Source organism: Capricornis sumatraensis, chromosome 5 (genome assembly GCF_032405125.1).
Source record: "Capricornis sumatraensis isolate serow.1 chromosome 5, serow.2, whole genome shotgun sequence".
In the NCBI taxonomy this organism is placed as follows: domain Eukaryota; kingdom Metazoa; phylum Chordata; class Mammalia; order Artiodactyla; family Bovidae; genus Capricornis; species Capricornis sumatraensis.
The window spans coordinates 107,768,061-107,789,088 of NC_091073.1; the positions used below are offsets into that span (position 1 = coordinate 107,768,061).

Consider the following 21,028-nt stretch of genomic DNA (forward strand, 5'->3'; position numbering starts at 1 on the left):
TAGTGAAGGACAGGAAAGCTTGGCATGCTGCAGTCCGTGGGACTGCAGAGTCAGATAAGACTGAGCAACTGAACAGCAGCTAGATGGTGGAGCTAGACTAAAAGAGCCTGGGATGGATTTTCATTAAGAACATCCACTTCTTCTACTTTCCCAACTCTCTACTCTCACCCACCCTTTATGTGTCTACCTGTCCACTCCATTCCCACAGCACAAGTCTAGGGGTCTCTTCTCTTCCACTTCCATCCTAACTGAAGGATGTTTTCATGTTTATTTCCTTCCCATAACACAATGGATCCAGCCATTTTCAACCCTTAACCCATACTTTCCCCCTGTGTATATCCACACACAGACCCCATCTCAAGAATACAGTGAGTCAAGCATTTTTCTGACCCTACTCCACACTGTGTATATATCCTGGAACCCTCCTTTCCCACCCCCAAAACGTGTCTCATATATAAAGTAGCTCTAAGGTTCTTATGCCTTGAATATGTTGATTTTAGTTAAAATTTAACTTGGATCGTAATTCAGAGTTTGTGATAATTTGAGTACACTCAGCAGACATTTATGCCTATAGTGGCTGTGAAAAGAGGCTCTGCCAATAATAATAATAATATAAACCAAATTGCAGAGGGGAATGTTAGCATAGTTGAGAAAGCAAACATTTTTCAAATATTTTAGCAGCAATTATACACAAATAGTATAAGTACAGACGATCTCATCTGTCCATTACAGCAGAGTTGACAGCGACTGTCTCTTGGCAATATTATTTTTTCAAGCCACTAGTTTATTCTAATACTCCAAAGTACTGGAGTACTGAGAACTGAAACAGTTCTGAAAACAATACCACTTCGATTATTTCTTTATGGTTGATGTAATTGTGTTCTCATGATTGTAGACTTTTTTCCTGAAGAAGTTGAAATATTTGAAATTCTGTTTCATCTGATTTTTACTACAGTGCTTGTTTTCTGCAGGGTTTCTGGGAAAGCCACATGGAGCTCAGAAAGCAATATGGACCTCTGAGTGGGTAAGAAGAAAACACCATTCTTCTCCCATGTATTTTGATTTGTGTGTGTTGAAGTGACATGGAAGGAATGACAAGAATGGGCATCTTGCCTGTGTTTATCCCTTTTGAGGATCCACAAAGAGTATGCCCAACTGTACAGCTGGATCTTCTCTTAGAGAAGATCCCAGGTGGCCCAGGGTGCATGGTGCTAGCCTGAAAAACAACGTTTCCCAGTCTTTAAAGCCCAACCAGCTGGTTCAGGCGCTATGTGCCTTGACCATCTCTGATCATTGTACCAAAGGCGTGTTGCAGGGAGGTGGTGGCCCTCCTCACCTCAGTCTAATTTGCCTTGACCACCCATGGCAAGTCTTTCCCCGTGGTCTTATCTAAGCTTTTGTTGCTGTTGTTTTTTAGTCACCCAGTTGTGTCCGACTCCTTTTGGACCCCATGGACTGTAGCCCACCAGGCTCCTCTGTCCATGGGATTTCCCCGGCAAAAAAACTGGAATGGGTTGGCATTTCCTTCTCCAGGGAATCTTCCCAATCCAGGGATCTAACTCACGTCTCCTGCATTAGCAGACAGATTCTTTACCACTGAGCTACCAGGGAAGCCCCTTATAAACCTTACTTGGGCCCAATTTATTCAACTCTGTGGGTAAAATACGCATCAGCTGTATGGCCATATCATCTATTATCTGACACTGTACACATTTCAGAGTAAAAGGGGCTGCTACTCACTCTTACTGCAGGACAACAGTGGAAACCAAGACTGACCTGAGTAGACTGGGTCAAACAGTCACCCTAATTCTCAGCCACTTAGAGTAATATAGGCCTTCCCCTTCTTTTTCCTGTATTTTCCCTTTTTAAAAAATTTCTTCATGTTTTCCTTTAATTGTGAAATATATATGCCAAAGAGCATGTAACATGTAGAATTTAAAGAATATTAGTAAAATGAACAGGTATCTATCACCAAGCTTAAGAAATTGAACACCAGTATCCTATGTAGATTTTATTTATTTTAATTGGAAGGTAATCACTTTTACAATGTTGTGTTGGTTTTTGCTGTACATCATTGCAAATCAGTAATAACTATATATATATATTTTGCTGTTCAGCCACTAAGTCATGTCTGACTCTTTGAGACCCCATGAACTGCAGCACGCCAAGCTTTCCTGTCCTTCACTGTCTCCCAGAGCTTGCTCAAACTCATGTCCATTGAGTCAGTGATGCCATCCAACCATCTCACTCTCTGTCACCCCTATCTTCTATAGCCCCTTTATTTTCCCTTTTTATGCTTCAGAGTATGCTCCTTTAAAAAAAAAAATTCTGGCATCTGACAAATAAACCCATGATCAGACCATTTACCCTATTCAAGATTTAATAGACTTGAATCATACTGATTCTCAGCCCATGCCCTTCTAGACTGGAGTCCTAATCATCTTAGTCTGCTCTCTTGCAGCTTCTCCTCAGTTGCTGGATGATTTGAGGTAGCTTTTTTCCAGACTTTTAGGTCTCTGATAACTTTTCTAGGGGCAGCAAAGTGCTATGGTGTTCCTATTGTATATCCTAATGGGGTGCACTTGGTTTGTGAGCCCTTCTACCCATGGGGCACGTGATGCTGGTCTCAGTGATGATTTTCAAGAGGGATTGACATGTACTCTTTGTGAAAATGCCAGGAGACCCACGGTTTTGGCCCAGTTCTTCTCATCACTCTTGAGTTTGCTGTGTAACCCTGAGAATGTGGTACATGAAAATATTCTACTCGGTGGTCTTGGATTAGTCTGTCATTTCTGGATAAGAAACTACTCCAAAATGCAGTGACTTAAGGAACAAGTTATTATGGATGGTTTGCCTACGGGCTGGCTTGAGTTGGCTGGTCTGAGCTCGCCTGTCTGGGAAGCCCAGCTGGGCTTCCTGGGGCTTCTGTAGGTTCAGCGGGGGCAGCTGTGCCCCACACTTCCCTCATCCTCCTTGGAAAGGCAGGAGGGCCAGGACAGGCTCATCTTGGGAAGGGAAAGTATCAGGAGAGCAAGCCCAATGGTGCAAGAACATTTTAAGTTTCTGCCAACATCCTATCAGCCAAACCAAGTTACATGCAGAAACCAAAAGTCTGGGCAGAAAGCACACTCTGTGTGCAGTTAGGCCAAAGCAAGTTGCTTGGCCAAGCTTGACACTGGTGGAGCAGGGAGATGTACTCCTCTATAAGAAGAGTGGGGAGATGGTGCCTACTTTAAATAACAGGCAATTCCATCTCACTCTCTGTGATCCCTTTTAGCTTGGTCTCCTCCCACCCCTTGCCCCATTTTTTTTAAGTGCATAGCCTCTTGCACTGAGTATAATAGGAACTGAAGAACTTATCTTTCCAACAGTCTCAATCTGCTGTTGACTTGACATTGACCTTGGAGACTGTCATACGTTTCTGAGACATAGTGCTGACTCAGAAGGATGGTGGTTTCCCCAGAATTAGAAAAAGGCCTCTCTAAGTCTGATTGTAGGAATCACTCCCTTGAAGTAGTTCTGTACAGATTTTCAGAGTAGAGCTCTTGAGTACTTTAAAATAATTTTAAAACCTCAGATGAAGAGTTTAAATGGCCCTGTATCAATTGGTGGATTGTGTGGTGGTGGTGATGGTGATGTGTGTATGTGTGCATGAGACAGAGAGAGAGACAGATTGATTTCCTTGACGACAGGATGGCCAATCAACTTCCCACTCCCCCAACTTTAACTTAACACAATTTACCCTTTTCATTTCAAGAAAACTTGAATCATAGAGAACGATCTCAAATGAGGTTGAAGAGAGAGAAACTGCAGTATGATCTTTGGTAAAAAGGGAAAAAATGAAAGGTGATGGCATAATTTCTTCATACAAAGCTATCAACTTTCTCTGCTTTAGAAAAATTGATGAGCCTTAAAAAGCTGACTTCTTTTTAAATGTGTCCACTGCCAAATTGAGAGGCACTGTAGTGGTGGGGTAAAGTCCTGTTTGAGCTCTGTGAAAAGTGAAAGTCACTCAGTCATGTCTGACTATTTGTGACCCCATAGACTATAGTCCTGACCCCCCCCAGACTCCTCTGTCCGTGGGGATTCTCCAGGCAAGGATATTAGAGTGGGATATTGCCATGCCCTCCTCAAGGGGATCTTCTCAACTCAGGGGTTGAACTCACGTCTCCCACATTGCAAGGGGATTCTTTACCAACTGAGCCACCAGGAAAGCCCAAGAATACTGGAGTGAGTAGCCTATCCCTTCTGCAGGGGATCTTTCCAACCCAGGCGTTGAGCCAGGGTCTCCTGCATTGCAGGTAGATTCTTTACCAACTGAGCCACCGGGAAAGCCTGCTTGAGTTCTGTAGACTGGGTGAGACTCAGTATGTTCACCCTTTCAGACGAAAGGGTTAAACTAGTCTGTATTTAAGGGCCTTTCCAGCCTTAAAAATTATTTTGTTACTTTTAAAATTTGAACAAAATGGTTTCACTGATTGGGAATGGCAAGAATGGACCAAGTTCAACAAAAGACCCCCTTCTTTTGGGAAATGATTTGGTTTGAATTGTCTTAGCTTTTGGATTCCTTCTGTTATTGGGAAATGTTATTGATCCCAGATTGGTCCCATGAACATTGAAGTGATAGACTGATTCATCATTTGATGAGGGAAACCCCAGGCTGTTGATGCCACACGGAGATGCATGACAGAGCGTATATGTTGAAAGTGTGGGCAGAGAGGATCTCTTTACTCTGTACCTGAACACTAAACATGATGAGTATTTATGTTTATTACCTGTGGTCATCGTAGCAACTCAGTCCGAGTTTGGGTCCCCAAGCTGGAAACCTGCCTCTTACCTTTTCCGTTTCCTGTTATGAGGAAAGTAAATTGCTGGAGAAGCCCTCTGCCAAGAGGGGTGAGAGCACCAATGTTTGTTAGAATCACCACCACCACCACCACTACTGAGAATAAAATGACTTCATCAAGTGTCTAATTTTGCAACTTGCTTTGTGCAAATAAATCTATGCACATTGTCTCTGGCTTCTCTGAACTTGAATGTAAAGCAGGAAGGCTGGCACACACACCTATACAACTGTTATGCACAACACAACATGACTGAATCGATTTAACAGACACATGCACACACAGTAGCCTCTAGGAATACGTTCCAAGACCCCCAGTGGACACCTAAAACCACTGAACCCTGTATATACCATGTTTTTCCTATACATATGTACCAAAGATAAAATTTAATTTATAAATTAGGCACAGCAACAATAATAAAAGCATCAACAATAATAATAATTAACTAGAACAATTATGGGCTGCCCTGATAGCTCAGTTGGTAAAGAATCCACCTGCAATGCAGGTTCAATTCCTGGATCGGGAAGACCCCCTGGAGAAGAAATAGGTTATCCACCCCAGTATTCTTGGTCTTCCCTTGTGGCTCAGCTGGTAAAGAATCTGCCTGCAGTGTAGGAGACCTGGGTTCAACCCCTGGGTTGGGAAGATCCCCTGGAGAAGGGAAAGGCTACCATTCCAGTATTCTGGCCTGGAGAACTCCATGGACTGTATAGTCCATGGGGTCACAAAGAGTCGGACACGACTGAGTGACTTTCACTTTCACTTTTCAGAACAATTATGAGTGTCGGTTGCCCAGTTGTGTCTAACTGCAATCCCATGGACTATAGCCCACCAGGCTTCTCTGTCCATGGGATTTCCCAGGCAAGAACACTGGAGTGAGAAGCTATTACCTTCTCCAGGGGATCTTCCTGGCCCAGGGATCAAACCTGGGTCTCCTGCATTGCAGGCAGATTCTTTACCAGCTGAGCCACTGGGGAAGCCCACTATAACAATATATTTAATAAAAGTTATGTGATTGTGGGCTCTTTCCCTCTCTTTCTTAGAATAACTTACTATACAAATTGAGTGCCTTTTCCATCTTAACTAAGCATTTACCATGCACTGTGGCTATAATTTTATAGTTTGTGGTGCAACTGAAAAACTAGCAGAAATTTCTTTTTCCTTCTCCATACTTTCACATATAAATGATTTCCTCTTACTGTAGATCTTAGAAACTGATGGATATGATTTTTTTTCTATCCTTATTAAGTGGAGAACTTCCACATTTCACTGAAAGTACTTTATGGCTTCTCTTTAATGTATCTAATCACAATACAAGAACACTGTTCTTGTATTTGGGGGCTGTTATTGAGTAAAATAAGGGATACTTGAACACAAGCATTGGGCTACCAGGACAGCCAGATGATCTGAAAACTGATTTGGCTACTAAGCGACCAAAGGGAGGGCAGGATATGCTGGACAAAGAGATGACTCACATCCTGGGTGGGATGGAACTTAATGGTAGGAGATTTTATCACACAGAACATGCTAACACTTAACAATCTAACACTTATGAGTTGCTTATTTCCAGAATTTTCCACTTAATACTTTTGGACCACAGTTGACCACAGGTAACTGAAAACAGGTAAAGCAAAACTGCAGATGAAGGGGGACTAATGTACCCTTGGCAACATAATATGGAGAAAGAAAGGCTTCGTTGTTTCAGATAACCTCTGATTAAAGATTACTGGTTATCTTCTTTAGTCTGAGGTTGAACCCCAAGTTGGATCTATACTCCTTCCCAACCCCTAAAAGAATAGTATCAATATGTTTGTGATTGGGCATGGCAGCCCACTCTAGTATTCTTTCTGGGAAAATCCCATGGACAGAGAAGCCTGACGGGCTACGGCCCATGGGGTCGCAAAGAGTTGGATACAACTGAAGCGACCGAGCGTGCATAAACAGAATAGAGATTATGTCCCCTTCAATTTGTGGCAAATTTTGTAATCCAGTGGGTGACGAGGATTTATTGTGCCAATACTAGTAAATTACTTCTACTTACACAGTGACCTAACTTCAGTTCATGTGCAACTCCTGAAGGCTCCTATTCAAAGTCCCCTTTCCCCTATATCACCTCTCTTGTAAGCGATGGCTCTGCTGTTATTTTTTATTAATATAAAAAGTGTGTATATATATATATATATATAGTTCCAATCTGAAAATGTTTTTGTATTGTTGAATTTAATCTACTTTAATGGTATCTACATTTTTTATCTTGCTCAGTAAGGCTTTCTTCACTAGGATATATATTTTTTAACTTCCATTTTTTTCCCTAGAGTTTCTTTGTTTTATTTAAAAAAACTTAGATATTTGACCCATCAGAAATTTATTTGAGGGCAAGGGTGGAAGTAGGGTGGTGTTCCTTCTGGGCATGCATCCTTTCCCAATTGATTTAAAGTGTGATTTTAAAAAAAATTAAAAAATTAAAAAAATCATCTCTTGGTTCCTGTATGTATTTCTAACTTCTCTGCTCCATCTCTCTGCCCAATCTCATGCCAGCAACACATTGAATACCCTTTTTTGGTACAGATAGTGCCTTCTTGTATCTAGCAGCTCTAGAGTGCTCTAAGAACAGCGTTGTAAGTATCAGCATCTAAAGCAGTCTATCTCCCAGGGAACCCTGGGTCTTTGCACTTAAATCAATTTAGCAAATAAAGAAAACTTTCGTTTGGACATAAAGGACCTGGCACTTAGAGCCAACGTGCCCTCCCAGGGGAGGTAGAGGTGCCTCAATGCCTCCAACCTGGAGGTTCTTGGCACCGTGTTTTATTTAACTAGTGGCACTCGTGAACTCATAGCACCTGGTCACCAGGAGTGAGGAAGCTGAGAACTTTGGGCTATATACAGAATGTGGCATCGGCCAAGAAAACAGATACTTTTTAAAGCTCAGCTTCCATTGCACCATCCATGAGGGGAGCGTGTTCTCCGGAAGTGACTAAGGTGTGAACACTTCTCTGTAAGTGCTCTTCACCATCGTGCTTATGTACTATTTAGATGAGGTTGAAGAGCCGCATAGAGATGGTTTACTAAAGGCTGTCAGCTGGCTCTGTCATCATAACGTGGGAGGTTTGCTGGCCTCCTTCCAGAGAACCCCAAATCCTGGGAACAGAAAGGCTCCTAAGGACTCAACTTGGTGCACTCCTCTGCCATGGGACCAGTCTTTGTTTAGAAGACACTGAGACATCTCAATATGCTGGACTTGAAAACAAGGGAGAGGATGCATTAGGGTGGAAACTATGCCGATTTGTTCAAGAAAATACAAATATTCAGACCCACACTGGACAATGGATACAGGGAGATTGTTTTCATTTTTAAACTGGACTGAGCTCAGTAAAATCATAGATGTGGAAGAATGGCAGAAATCTTAGGCAGGAATGGAGCCACAGATGCAGAAGAGCCTCACAGACAATGTACAGGAGTCCAACTTAAATAAAGCTCCTGCTGCCAATATGGAGCACATGCCTCAGAATGAGATTCGCTTACTAAGTGACCTAAAAATGTGACTCTGTTTTAAGAGGAACTGATGTAAATGAAAACACAGTACCCTTGAAAATATGGAATTAAGTACAGAAATCCTAAATTATCTTCACATTTGCCCAGAAGGCCACCGTGGGGGCAATATTTGGGTCCCCAAGCTTGGTAAAGAGTTGGACACAACTGAGCGACTGAACTGAACTGAACTGAAGCATGGTAAAAGTTGAGCCTTTTATGAAAGTGTTGAAAGCAAAGCTTAGAATCACTAGCTTCAAGTAATTTGAGTCTGAAACAAAAATTAATAGGAGATCTGATGGTCTCTATGCCACAATTATTGAGAATCATTCAATGAGTTAGGTATCAATACTCACTGGTCAACATAGATCAATCCTGATGCTCTGCCTTTTAGAATACATGTTTAAGTGAGTGTTTATTAAAGTGATACTGTACTTTAGGGGGCCACATTATTAAATAAAAGCAAATACCCTGATAAGATTGGCTGTTCTTTTCAGGAGATCATTGAGAACAGGAAGAAAGCTGTCAAAAGAAACATATTTGACAGTTACCACCAATCCAAAGGAACTTCCCAGGTGGCTCAGTGGTAAAGACTCTGCCTGCCAAAGCAGGAGACACAGGTTTGATCCCTGGACTGGGAAGATCCCCTGGAGGAGGAAATGGTAGCCCACTCCAGTATTCTTGCCAGGACAATCCCATGGACAGAGGAGCCTGGTGGGCTACAGTCCATGGGGTCACATTGGCCGAGCAACTGACCACGCATGCGCGCACACCGCTAAATGCCTAGCCCAATCGGGAGGGTTATTGAAAGGACAACTGTTCTCAGACAAGTGGGCGATTTAGACCAAGAAGAGAGAGATTTCTGTTACAGCCCCGTTTTTATCAAATGAAACTTTAATTGACTCGTCGCCCCTATCTGTCCCTCTCATGGTCTCTTGTGACCCCAAATGGTGAATTATTATAGAACTTTCCTTTTCCGTGCAGTTTAAGACTTTCCCTCTTCCTAAAAGTCATCCAAAAACCCTTCTGAAATTTACCCACTTTCCTGGACCTCTGACCTCCTCTTTTACCCCTTATTTCACACCGCTTTCTTGCCCTCCCCACATCTTCATTCTATGACAACCTATAGGTGAATTTTAGTGGCTACTGATGTCCAAGTCTTGGTGACCCACACTTCTGAACATCAACAACCTATATAAATTCCTCTCGTTTGGCTAGAAAAACATCAAATAGAGCATGCCAACTAACTATAGAAAACTGAGGTTCACATTTCAGCTCCAACTCTCTTTCTATTACAACCTGTTGGCTTCAAGGATTTGGGCCAGTCGCTTCCCCTCTCAGAGTCTCAGTTTTCCCAGGTACGAAATGAGAGGGTTGGGACAAGATCAGGGACTTTGACCCCTTGTTTAATTATGAGCCTCAGTAAATAATGTATTTTACATTATGATCCAGTACACACATACACCTGAAATCAAAGTTTCACTAAATATCTTTTACTATGTAAGATCCACTTTGATCCAGTCTATTCTCCTCTTTTCGTCTACTCTATTCCATGAAAAAACAAAACAAATGCAATCTGATCACGACCCACGAAATCGGTTTCATCAACACTGGTGAGTCAAGATAAGCAATTTGAAGAGCAAAGGGCCAGATGATAACTGCAGTCCTTTCCAGTTCAAAACTAGGTGACTGCAAACCAGATGACTCAGCTCCAACCGTCTACATTAGAAACATTTTATCAGCCCCTGGTTTTATTTTGCTCCGGTGTGGTTTAAGATTCTGAGAAATATCTGACAAAAGAGATTTCGTCAGCTGGAGTAGAATCAAAGATGAGACACTATTTCTCCAAGGATGGGGCTCCTGAACAATGTGGACCTGAGCAGGGCCCTGGCTGCTCAATAGCTTTTCCTTCTTTAAAATCTGAAGTTAATTAATTAAAATTAAGTCCCAGAATTAACACAGAATATTTCAAGCTAAAAAGCTTACCAAAACATACATAATTTGTTGATAATATGATTAGTTGACATTGTAAAACATCTCTCCATAAGACTGTTGCTCATACCCTGGGGTGTCTGGGCATGGACACCCGACCAGGCTGTGTGAATTGAGAGAGTGGGTTCCTGCTGATGAGCAAAGCATAACATTTAAAGGGGAAAAAACTGACAGCTCCATTCTAGTACTCACTGGACAGTCCAGGAGAAAACCACCCATTGAGAAGGTGCTGGCTGGGCAGTAGCCAGGAGTCCAGTCAAGCAGAACTCAAAAAGGCCCGTTAGTGGCCATTAGGGCCTAACTAGGGGCTGGTTGAGGCTTCACAGGTGCTTCAGTGTAAAGAAACCACCTGCCAGTCCAGGAGATGCAGGTTTGATCCCTGGGTCGGGAAGATCCCCTGGAGGAGGAAATGGCAACCCTCTCCAGTATACTTGCCTGGAGAATCTCAGGGACAGAGGAGCCTGGAGGGCTACAGTCCATGGGGTCGCAATAGATTTGGACACGACTGAGTGACTAAAAACAAAATAGGAAACGGGATATTCTTGGCCCTGAGAAGAGAGTCTGGCAGGAGTCCAAGCAGGGCCTCATGGGGAGGGGCCCAGGGAATAAATCTTATGCAGATTCTCAGTCCTGAGACTGAGAGCACGATGTGAGGCTTGGGACTCAGCAACCAGACCCAACCCCTGTGACCAGCTGGGAACAAAAGGTCCATCCTGGCTGGGACAGAGTGAGGCCGAGGGTGCTGGCCATGACTTCACCTCTGGGGGTAGCCAGACTGCGAGTGGGAGATGAGCATCCCTCTGGGAAGTCAGCCATGGACCTTCAGCTTGGCATTCCTTGATGTGTGTTTCCAAAAAATCCACCAATACACCAGGTTCAAGGTGGAAGGGGGGCTTCTGTTCCATTGGTGACAATCAAATATGGCATCAGTAACTTCTTTATCCCCCAAATGACAGCCCTGTGAAGATGCATTCCCAAACAATAGAACATCTTCAAATGAAAATCACATAAGAGCTGTTTCCAGCTAATACTTTTGAATAATAAACTCCATATTTAATTGTATTGTACCTGCAACAAATCCAAGTTGTTCAACCCAAAATAGAGTTATGTAACATAGTCATGAATCACTGTGGCATTTGCCACAACATTCTCCCATCTGGAAGCAGGTCCAGAGAACACATGGCACTAGGCATGTATCTTCTGTCAACAACTCTTTTGCGTAGATAATTTCCCACATGGCACACGCTCACCCAGTTCTCATGGCTCTTAACCCTAATTAACTGAGAATGCAAATAGCTTCCCTATTCTATTCAGAGAAGAATGACAAACCCACTTCGATTTCATAATTTAAAAAACATCTTTGCTAAATTTAATTTCAGTCACTTGGTCATGTCTGACTCTTTGCGACCCCATGGACTGCAGCACAACAGGCTTCCCTGTCCCTCACCAACTCCCACAGCTTACTCAAACTCATGTCCATAGAGTTGGTGATGCCATCCAACAATCTCATCCCCTGTCGTCCCCTTCTCCTCCTGCCTTCAATCTTTCCCAGCATCAGGGTCTTTTCCAATGAGTCAGTACTTTGCATCAGGTGCCTAAATTAAAAGAAGCAACTAATTCCTAGTTCCCATGGAGCTTCAAGTTCCTCTTTGATCACCATTTTGTAAGCAGAAAAACTTTTCTCAAGTAAGTTCTCAGAACCCTTGAATGATTAAAAAAAACAACAACACAGTTTTAAAGTGTGTTCCTCACAGAGGCCAAAAGGCAATGCAAAACCAAATTAACTCTAGATCCACAGTAAAAGTTGTCAACCAAAAAAAGTCAGATAGTGCACACATTTGAAATTCTACTGAAGTCTGAGTAATCAAAGTTTATCTTTAAAATGGAACATGTTCTCCTTTCTTCCTCAGGACCCTTAAATCTTTCAGAGTTTGGGTTGTTTACTATACATCCCCATTCTTCCTGGCCAGTCTTCTGTGTAACATTTCTGCAGCTGTGGACACGAAGTAATTCCCAGCAAGGTACTGCCAGGTTTTATGATGCCTGCAGGCCTGGGGCAGATCATAGAAACTTAACTACTCAAATAAGTTCCTTGATCATTTTTCACATCTCAAGACCATGTTCCTAACAACTTCTCCCCCATCTCACCCCCAAGATGCAAGAATTCTGCAGCCCACTATATCAACTTTTCCACTCTGGGTGAGGCTCTCAGTTTATTGGCCTGTTTCAAAAGGTCTGACTCTCTGACATGTTTACCACGCTCCCCACATTAACCACTAAGGAGGCACTGTGAGCAGATGATTCTATTTTTGCCTCTGCTTAGACAAGAACTCACTAATCTTTGCTCTGAACACACGGCTAGTGGATGGCCTGTCACCACATGGTAGGTGGACGTGGGAAGTGTGGTCTGTTGTGGTACAACATCCACCAACACCCCTTGATGCTACTCAGGCTACAGGGGAAATGGGCATCCTGGTATTAATCAAGACCACAGCCCTTCACAGCAGGACCTCTGGGAGCAGGGACTCCAAGCCCTCCCTAGCTTGTCCCTCTCCATGTTCTCTGTTGTGAATGTAGTACCTGGATCATAGGACCCACCAGAGAGGCAGTTCTTGAGTGGACCTTCCATTTGTCTTTGAAAGTTGTCTGTAACTCCTCAAGCTCTCTTCTCCATTTCACTGCTGGACCACAGGTTGTATCTTACGAGTGACATGGCCCCTGGATCTTTGCAAAAGACTCCAGCCCAGAGATTCTTAACTGATGCCCCCAAACCTTAGACTTCTCTGCTAGAGGTTGGGTTCTCCTACACAGGCCCTAGGCACGTGGGTTCGGTAGTTGTGGCACACAGGCTGTAGAGGACAGGGTCAATAATTGCCCCGTGGCATGTGGGATCTTCCTGGATGAAGGATCGAACTCTGGTCCACTGCACTGGCAGGCAGATTCTTAACCACTGGACCACCAGAGATGACCCCGTCCTAGCCAGTTTTAAGTGTAGAGTTCAGTGGTATGAAGTACATTCACATTGTGCAACTGTGACCACCATTCTTCTCCAGAACTCTTTTTCATCTTGAAAAATGGAAACTCTCTACCCATTAAACAATAACTCTCCATTCTTCCTTCCCCTAGCCCTGAGAAGCCACCATTCTACTTCCTGTCTCTATGAACTTGACTAGTCTATACCTGACATAAGTGGAGTCATACAGTATTGGTCCTTTTGTGATTGGCTGATTTCACTCGGCATAATGTCCTCAGGGCTCATCCATGGAGCATGTATAAGAATTTTCTTCCATTCTAGGACTGAATAACAATCTATTTTTTGTATGTACTACATTCTGTTTATCCATTCATCTGTCGATGGACACTTGGGTGGCTTCCACCCTTGAGCTATTGTGAACAGTGCTGCTATGAACACCAGTGTACAAATCTCTCTTCAATACCTCCTTTCCATTTGTTTTTTTAGATCTATATCCAGAAGTGGAATTGCTGGGATCCTCTGTTAATTCTAGGCTTAATATTTTTTTATTAGCTAATTACTTTGTTTTTGGCTGTGCTGGGTCTCTGTTTCTGCAAGGGCTTTTTTTCTCTAGTGGCGGATGCTACACTCTAGTTGTGATGCACAGGCTTCTCGTTGCTGAATCTTCTCTTGTTGCAACGCACAGGCTCTAGGGTGTGTGGGCTTCAGTATTTGCAGCACGTGGGCTCAGTAATTGCGATTCTCCAGGCTCTAGAGCGCAGGCTCAGTAGTTGCGGTGCGCGGGCTTAGTTGGTCCGCGGCTTGTGGGATATTCCTGAATCAAGGATGGAACTCGTGTCTCTTGCATTGGCAGGTGGATTCTTGACAGCTGAGCCTCCAGAGAAGCCCTGTGTTTAATTTTTGCAGAACTGCTGTGCTCTTTTCTGGAGCAGCTGCTTTTGGAGTTGCACTGCTGTATTTTTCCTTTTGACCGGGACTGAGTGGCTGTCACTTCTTGCTTCTAACCTCACAAGTGACCTCCAGAAGAAATGTAAGCCCCTCCCTGTGCTCCGGAACCTTGCTGGCCAGCCTGAATGACACATTTCTGATTGGAATGCCCGGCCCTTGTCATCTTGCCCCGGCTTCCTGTTGACTACAAGCCAGTGAGCACATTCTTTACCTCGCCCCGTTATCAACAGATGCTTGTACTGCACCATAAATTCAGTTCGTTTTAATAAATTCCCAGTAGTCCTTACCCAGAGCCCCTTCTCGCCTTATCTCCCTCCTCTCTGCCAAGCCTTTTACAATTTATGTGTTTGCTCTTCAATTCTGCTTTCAGCCCCCTCCAAGTTTCCTCTTTCCCACCACGTTACTGTGGCCTTTGGGTCTCATTTAAACATAACCTTCTCTATCTGGAACTCTTTCTCGTTCACAAGGCCTACTCTTCTCTCCCCGGTACCTTCCATCTCCAGGCTTCCTACCTGCAGCAATTTGTCAAGATCAGGTCCCTGTCACTTGTAGCCTCTGAGTTTCCTCCCTCTGTGCTTCTTTCACACAGTCTTTTAGCTAGTTTTCAAGGCCTGTGTTCCAGCTTTGTGGCCGTTTGCTGGAGGAGACGCGCTGAACTTCCCTGGGTCCTCCCCAGAGCACAGCGTTTGCTTTCATTGAGAGGTTAGCTACCCAGGTAAGGGAGAGCTGGCAGGTGGCCTGTGGGCCCAGGCACATAGACTTGGAAGGAAGTTCAGAGGTTTTAGCTGAGATATTGAAAGGGAGACTATAGAGGCCAAAGGTGTGCTAAGAAAATGTGATGGTTTGGACACTGGAGAGAACAACCTCTCTGCAGTGGCAGGAGGGGAGATGGATCTAAGGAACAGTGCTAAGGAAGCGGGTTATTTGAAGTAGGTTATTGTACAGATGCACAGAATGGAGAAGGGCAAGGTGAGGAATGAAGGCTGTGTGTGTGAGTCACTCAGTCTTGTCCAACCCTTTGCGACCCCATGGTCTGTAGCCCACCAGGCTCCTCTGTCCATGGAATTCTCCAGGCAAGAATACTGGAGTGGTTTGCCATGCCCTCCTCCAGGGGATGTTTCTAACCCAGGGATCAAACCTGGGTCTCCTGCCTTGCAGGCAGATTCTTTATCATCTGAGCCACCAAGGATGAAGAGGGAGGATGGAATTTATAAAAGACAAGCAGACAACCATTCTAACAACCCCGGTGAGTGACAACAGTGATTTGGATCATCAGAAACATCAGGAAAAGAGAGGCAGACTTTCATAAAGGAGAGCAGAATTGAACTACTAGTTAGTTACAAGGAATAAGGACTAGGCAACATTAATCACTGATGTTGGCTTTGAATTCTAGAGAGAAAACGATCATTCCCTGCATAATGAGGAGATGGAACATAGCAGAGGGGAGGACAGCACCAGCCTCGCCACCATCAGTTGTAACTATGACTGAGACTTTGGGTCCAAGGTGGCTTGGGAACAGAGCCCTGGAAGGATTGCCCAGCCACGCTGGGATAGAGTAGTGGGTGGGGGAGCCCCAGGCTACACTTGGAATCTTATCCTCCAGTGGCATTTCCCACAGTGCAGCCTTTGGACCATTTCCATTGACAAAAATAATAGTTACATGGAACTAAAGTGGGGAGTTCCCCTCGGTCAAAGGCTGGAAACACGGTTAATCCATGGAACACAGGTCTTAGAACTGTTCACGTAATAAAGTGCTTGGAACATCTCCAAGAGGGAAATTTAGTATGCAGTGTTTATTTGACCACAGAAATCCCCCCACCCCCCGCCTTTTCTGGAATGTCTCTTGGGACTAGAATATAGAGAACAGGCACTGAAAGGAAACGCTGATCTAATAAGCAGCAGCATTTTACTTCTAAAGAATTCCACATGAAAAACAGGCATTGATAAGGAGAGTTTACTTCACCATTGTAAATCATCAGTGTTGCCGCCAGTGATTATTAATCACCTCCCTTTGGAGGTTGTGTGGGTGGGAGTGTGTTTATTCTGTGGCGCTATGGAGAACTGTGGACACAGTTTTGCATGTTTGATTCCCTTTTATTTCCACACCTTTCTCTCTGGTCCCTTCCTGTTCCCAACAGACAACCATTCCATTGTGCTTAATGTGTATTTTGGGAGGGGGGTGAGTGTTGCAAGTTCTTGCAAACTGGGTATTGTGGTTCATGTGTGTTTTCTTTGTTGTTATTCAGTCACTCAGTCATATCTGACTGTTTGCAACTCCATAGACTACAGCACACCAGGCTTCCCTGTCCTTCACCATCTCCCAGAACTTGCTCAAACTCATGTCCATTGAGTCAGTGATGCCATCCAACCATCTCATCCTCTGTCATCCGCTTTTCCTCCTGCCCTCAATCTTTCCCAGCAATAGGGTCTTTTCCAATGAGTTGACTCTTTGCATTAGGTGGCCAAAGTATTGGCGCTTCAGCATCAATCCTTCCAGTGAATTTTCAGGGTTGATTTCCTTTGCGATAGACTGGTTTGATCTACTTTCTGTCCAAGGGACTCTTCAGCTCATGCCAATGGTAGTGTCATATCACTCATTTATCCTTTAGTTTCTTTACTTCGCACTTCGCTGTGAAGCTCCATCATGACGCTGTGCGTCCATCAAGTCTGTTACCTCCAACTGCTGCCTGTCATTCTGCAGTGCAACCCCGCCCGGCTTTCCCATCCACTCTCCCAGAGGGGGATATCCAGTGGCCTCCAGCAAACAAGGCTGCAGTGCACATCCTCTTCTGGGCCCTTTCTGGACCTGTGTGTGCATTCTATGGGCTGTATGGCCTGCTTTTAAGACCATAAGAAAGAGAGATCTTTGTTCCCTGGGGCCACATGTAGTAAAATGTTATTAATCCGTAACAATTTTCCAGTCCTCTGTCTGGGTCTTGGCCTTTCAATACAGTGTCTCATGTGACTATCCCAAGAACACTTCAAGTTTACCTGGCCTAATTGCATTAGCTTCAGTTTATTGGGGTGACCAAAAAGTCTGTTTTGGACTTGATGGACTTTTTGGCCAGTCCAATATTTGGAAACATCAGTGACTTTAAGACAAGAATGACATGTGGTTAGTAAGAGGTAAGCACAGGGGAGGGCAGGTTCTCCTTGTTATGTACATGCGTGCTCAGCTGTGTCCGACTCTTTGCAATCCTATGGACCCCAGGCTCCTCTGTCCATGGAAGTCTCCAGGCAAGAATAGTGGAGTGGGTTGCCATTTCTTCTTCCAGGGGATCTTCCCGACCCAGGGATCGAGCCTCTGTCCCCTGCATGGCAGGCGAATTCTTTACCATTGAGCACCTGGGAAGCCCTTGTTAATCCAAAGCCTTTTCTGTTCCCCTGTCCCCTTGGTTGCTCCTTGGACACTCTGTGCACTCCTGCCTTAGGCTGACGGCCCTAACAGCGGGGTGTGTCATTGTTTACTGTCCTGCTGTCCTGCTGGCCATGCCCGCGGGGCAAACTAAGATGGGTGGTCATGGTGGAGAGGTCTGACAGAATGGTCTACTGGAGAAGGGAATGGCAAACCACTTCAGTATTCTTGCCTTGAGAACCCCATGAACAGTATGAAAAGGCAAAATGATAGGATACTGAAAGAGGAACTCCCCAGGTCAGTAGGTGCCCAATATGCTACTGGAGATCAGCGGAGAAATAACTCCAGAAAGAATGAAGGGATGGAGCCAAAGCAAAAACAATACCCAGCTGTGGATGTGACTGGTGATAGAAGCAAGGTCCAAAGCTGTAAAGAGCAATATTGCATAGAAACCTGGAATGTCAGGTCCATGAATCAAGGCAAATTGGAAGTGGTCAAACAAGAGATGGCAAGGGTGAACGTCGACATTCTAGGAATCAGCGAACTAAAATGGACTGGAATGGGTGAATTTAACTCAGATGACCATTATATCTACTACTGCAGACAGGAATCCCTCAGAAGAAATGGAGTAGCCATCATGGTCAACAAAAGAGTCTGAAATGCAGTACTTGGATGCAATCTCAAAAACAACAGAATGATCTCTGTTCTTCTCCAAGGCAAACCATTCAATATCACAGTAATCCAAGTCTATGCCCCAACCAGTAACGCTGAAGAAGCTGAAGTTGAGTGGTTTTATAAAGACCTACAAGACCTTTTAGAACTAACACCCAAAAAAGATGTCCTTTTCATTATAGGGGACTGAAATGCAAAAGTAGGAAGTTAAGAAACACCTGGAGTAACAGGCAAATTTGGCCTTCAAATGCAGAAGGAAACAGGGCAAAGACTAATAGAGTTTTGCCAAGAAAATGCACTGGTCATAGCAAACACCCTCTTCCAACAACACAAGAGAAGACTCTACACATGGACATCACCAGATGGTCAACACCGAAATCAGACTGATTATATTCTTTGCAGCCAAAGATGGAGAAGCTCTATACAGTCAACAAAAACAAGACCAGGAGCTGACTGTGGCTCAGATCATGAACTCCTTATTACCAAATTCAGACTCAAATTGAAGAAAGTAGGGAAAACCACTAGACTATTCAGGTACGACCTAAATCAAATCCCTTATGATTATACAGTGGAAGTGAGAAATAGATTTAAGGGCCTAGATCTGATAGATAGAGTGCCTGATGCACTATGGACTGAGGTTCATGACATTGTACAGGAGACAGGGATCAAGACCATCCCCATGGAAAAGAAATGCGAAAAAGCAAAATGGCTGTCTGGGGAGGCCTTACAAATAGCTGTGAAAAGAAGAGAGGCGAAAAGCAAAGGAGAAAAGGAAAGATATAAGCATCTGAAAGAGTTCCAGAGAATGGCAAGAAGAGATAAGAAAGCCTTCTTCAACGATCAATGCAAAGAAATAGAGGAAAACAACAGAATGGGAAAGACTAGAGATCTCTTCAAGAAAATTAGAGATACCAAGGGAACATTTCATGCAAAGATGGGCCCGATAAAGGACAGAAATGGTCTGGACCTAACAGAAGCAGAAGATATTAAGAAGAGGTGGTAAGAATACACAGAAGAACTGTACAAAAAAGATCTTCATGACCCAGATAATCATGATGGTGTGATCACTCATCTAGAGCCAGACATCCTGGAATGTGAAGTCAAGTGGGTCTTAGAAAGCATCACTACGAACAAAGCTAGTGCAGGTGATGGAATTCTAGTTGAGCTGTCTCAAGTCCTGAAAGATGATGCTATGAAAGTGCTGCACTCAATATGCCAGCAAATTTGGAAAACTCAGCAGTGGCCACAGGACTGGAAAAGGTCAGTTTTCATTCCAATTCCAAAGAAAGGTAATGCCAAAGAATGCTCAAACTACCGCACAGTTGCACTCATCTCACATGCTAGTAAAGTAATGCTCAAAATTCTCCAAGCCAGGCTTCAGCAATACTTGAACCGTGAAATTCCTGACATTCAAGCTGGTTTTAGAAAAGGCAGAGGAACCAGAGATCAAATTGCCAACATCCGCTGGATCATGGAAAAAGCAAGAGAGTTCTAGAAAAACATCTATTTCTGCTTTATTGACTATGCCAAAGCCTTTGACTGTGTGGATCACAATAAACTGTGGAAAATTCTGAAGGATATGGGAATACCAGACCACCTGACCTGCCTCTTGAGAAATCTGTATGCAGGTCAAGAAGCAACAGTTAGAACTGGACATGGAACAACAGACTGGTTCCAAATAGGAAAAGGAGTACGACAAGGCTGTATATTTTCACCCTGCTTATTTAACTTATATGCAGAGTACATCATGAGGAACGCTGGACTGGAAGAAACACAAGCTGGAATCAAGATTGCCGGGAGAAATATCAATAACCTCAGATATGCAGATGACACCACCCTTATGGCAGAAAGTGAAGAGGAACTAAAAAGCCTCTTGATTAAAGTGAAAGAGGAGAGTGAAAAAGTTGGCTTAAAGCTCAATATTCAGAAAACGAAGATCATGGCATCCGGTCCCATCACTTCATGGGAAATAGATGGGGAAACAGTGGAAACAGGGTCAGACTTTATTTTTTTGGGCTCCAGAATCACTGCAGATGGTGACTGCAGTCATGAAATTAAAAGACGCTTACTCCTTGCAAGAAAAGTTATGACCAACCTAGATAGTATATTCAAAAGCAGAGACATTACTTTGCCGACTAAGGTCCATCTAGTCAAGGCTATGGTTTTTCCAGTGATCATGTATGGATGTGAGAGTTGGACTGTGAAGAAGGCTGAGCGCCAAAGAATTGATGCGTTTGAACTGTGGTGTTGGAGAAGACTCTTGAGAGTCCCTTGGACTGCAAGGAGATCTAACCAGTCCATTCTGAAGGAGATCAGCCCTGGGATTTCTTTGGAAGAAATGATGCTAAAGCTGAAACTCCAGTACTTTGGCCACCTCATGCGAAGAATTGACTCATTGGAAAAGACTCTGATGCTGGGAGGGATTGGGGGCAGGAGGAGAAGGGGACGACCAAGGATGAGATGGCTAGATGGCACCACTGACTCGATGGACGTGAGTCTGGGTGAACTCTGGGAGTTGGTGATAAACAGAGAGGCCTGCCGTGCTGCGATCATGGGGTCACAAAGAGTTGGACACGACTGAGCGACTGAACTGAACCGAATTGTCCTGTTAGAGTGTAAAGTCCAAGAGGACAGGAACTCTGTCTCTTGTTTGCTCGGATACTCCCAGGGCCTAGGCTGCATAAAAAGTGCTCAGGAACTATTTGCTGCATAACC

At 43.9% G+C, this 21,028-nt stretch overlaps 1 protein-coding gene across 1 annotated transcript in view; it reads left to right on the top strand.

The window, feature by feature from the left end:
• TBXAS1 (thromboxane A synthase 1) overlaps positions 1 to 21,028 on the top strand; it is a 168,421-nt gene that overhangs the window by 40,498 nt on the left and 106,895 nt on the right. The window contains exon 3 of the mRNA XM_068972907.1: positions 972 to 1,024. Within this exon, the coding sequence (XP_068829008.1) occupies positions 972 to 1,024 (53 nt within the window). The remainder of the gene's footprint in view (positions 1 to 971; positions 1,025 to 21,028) is intronic.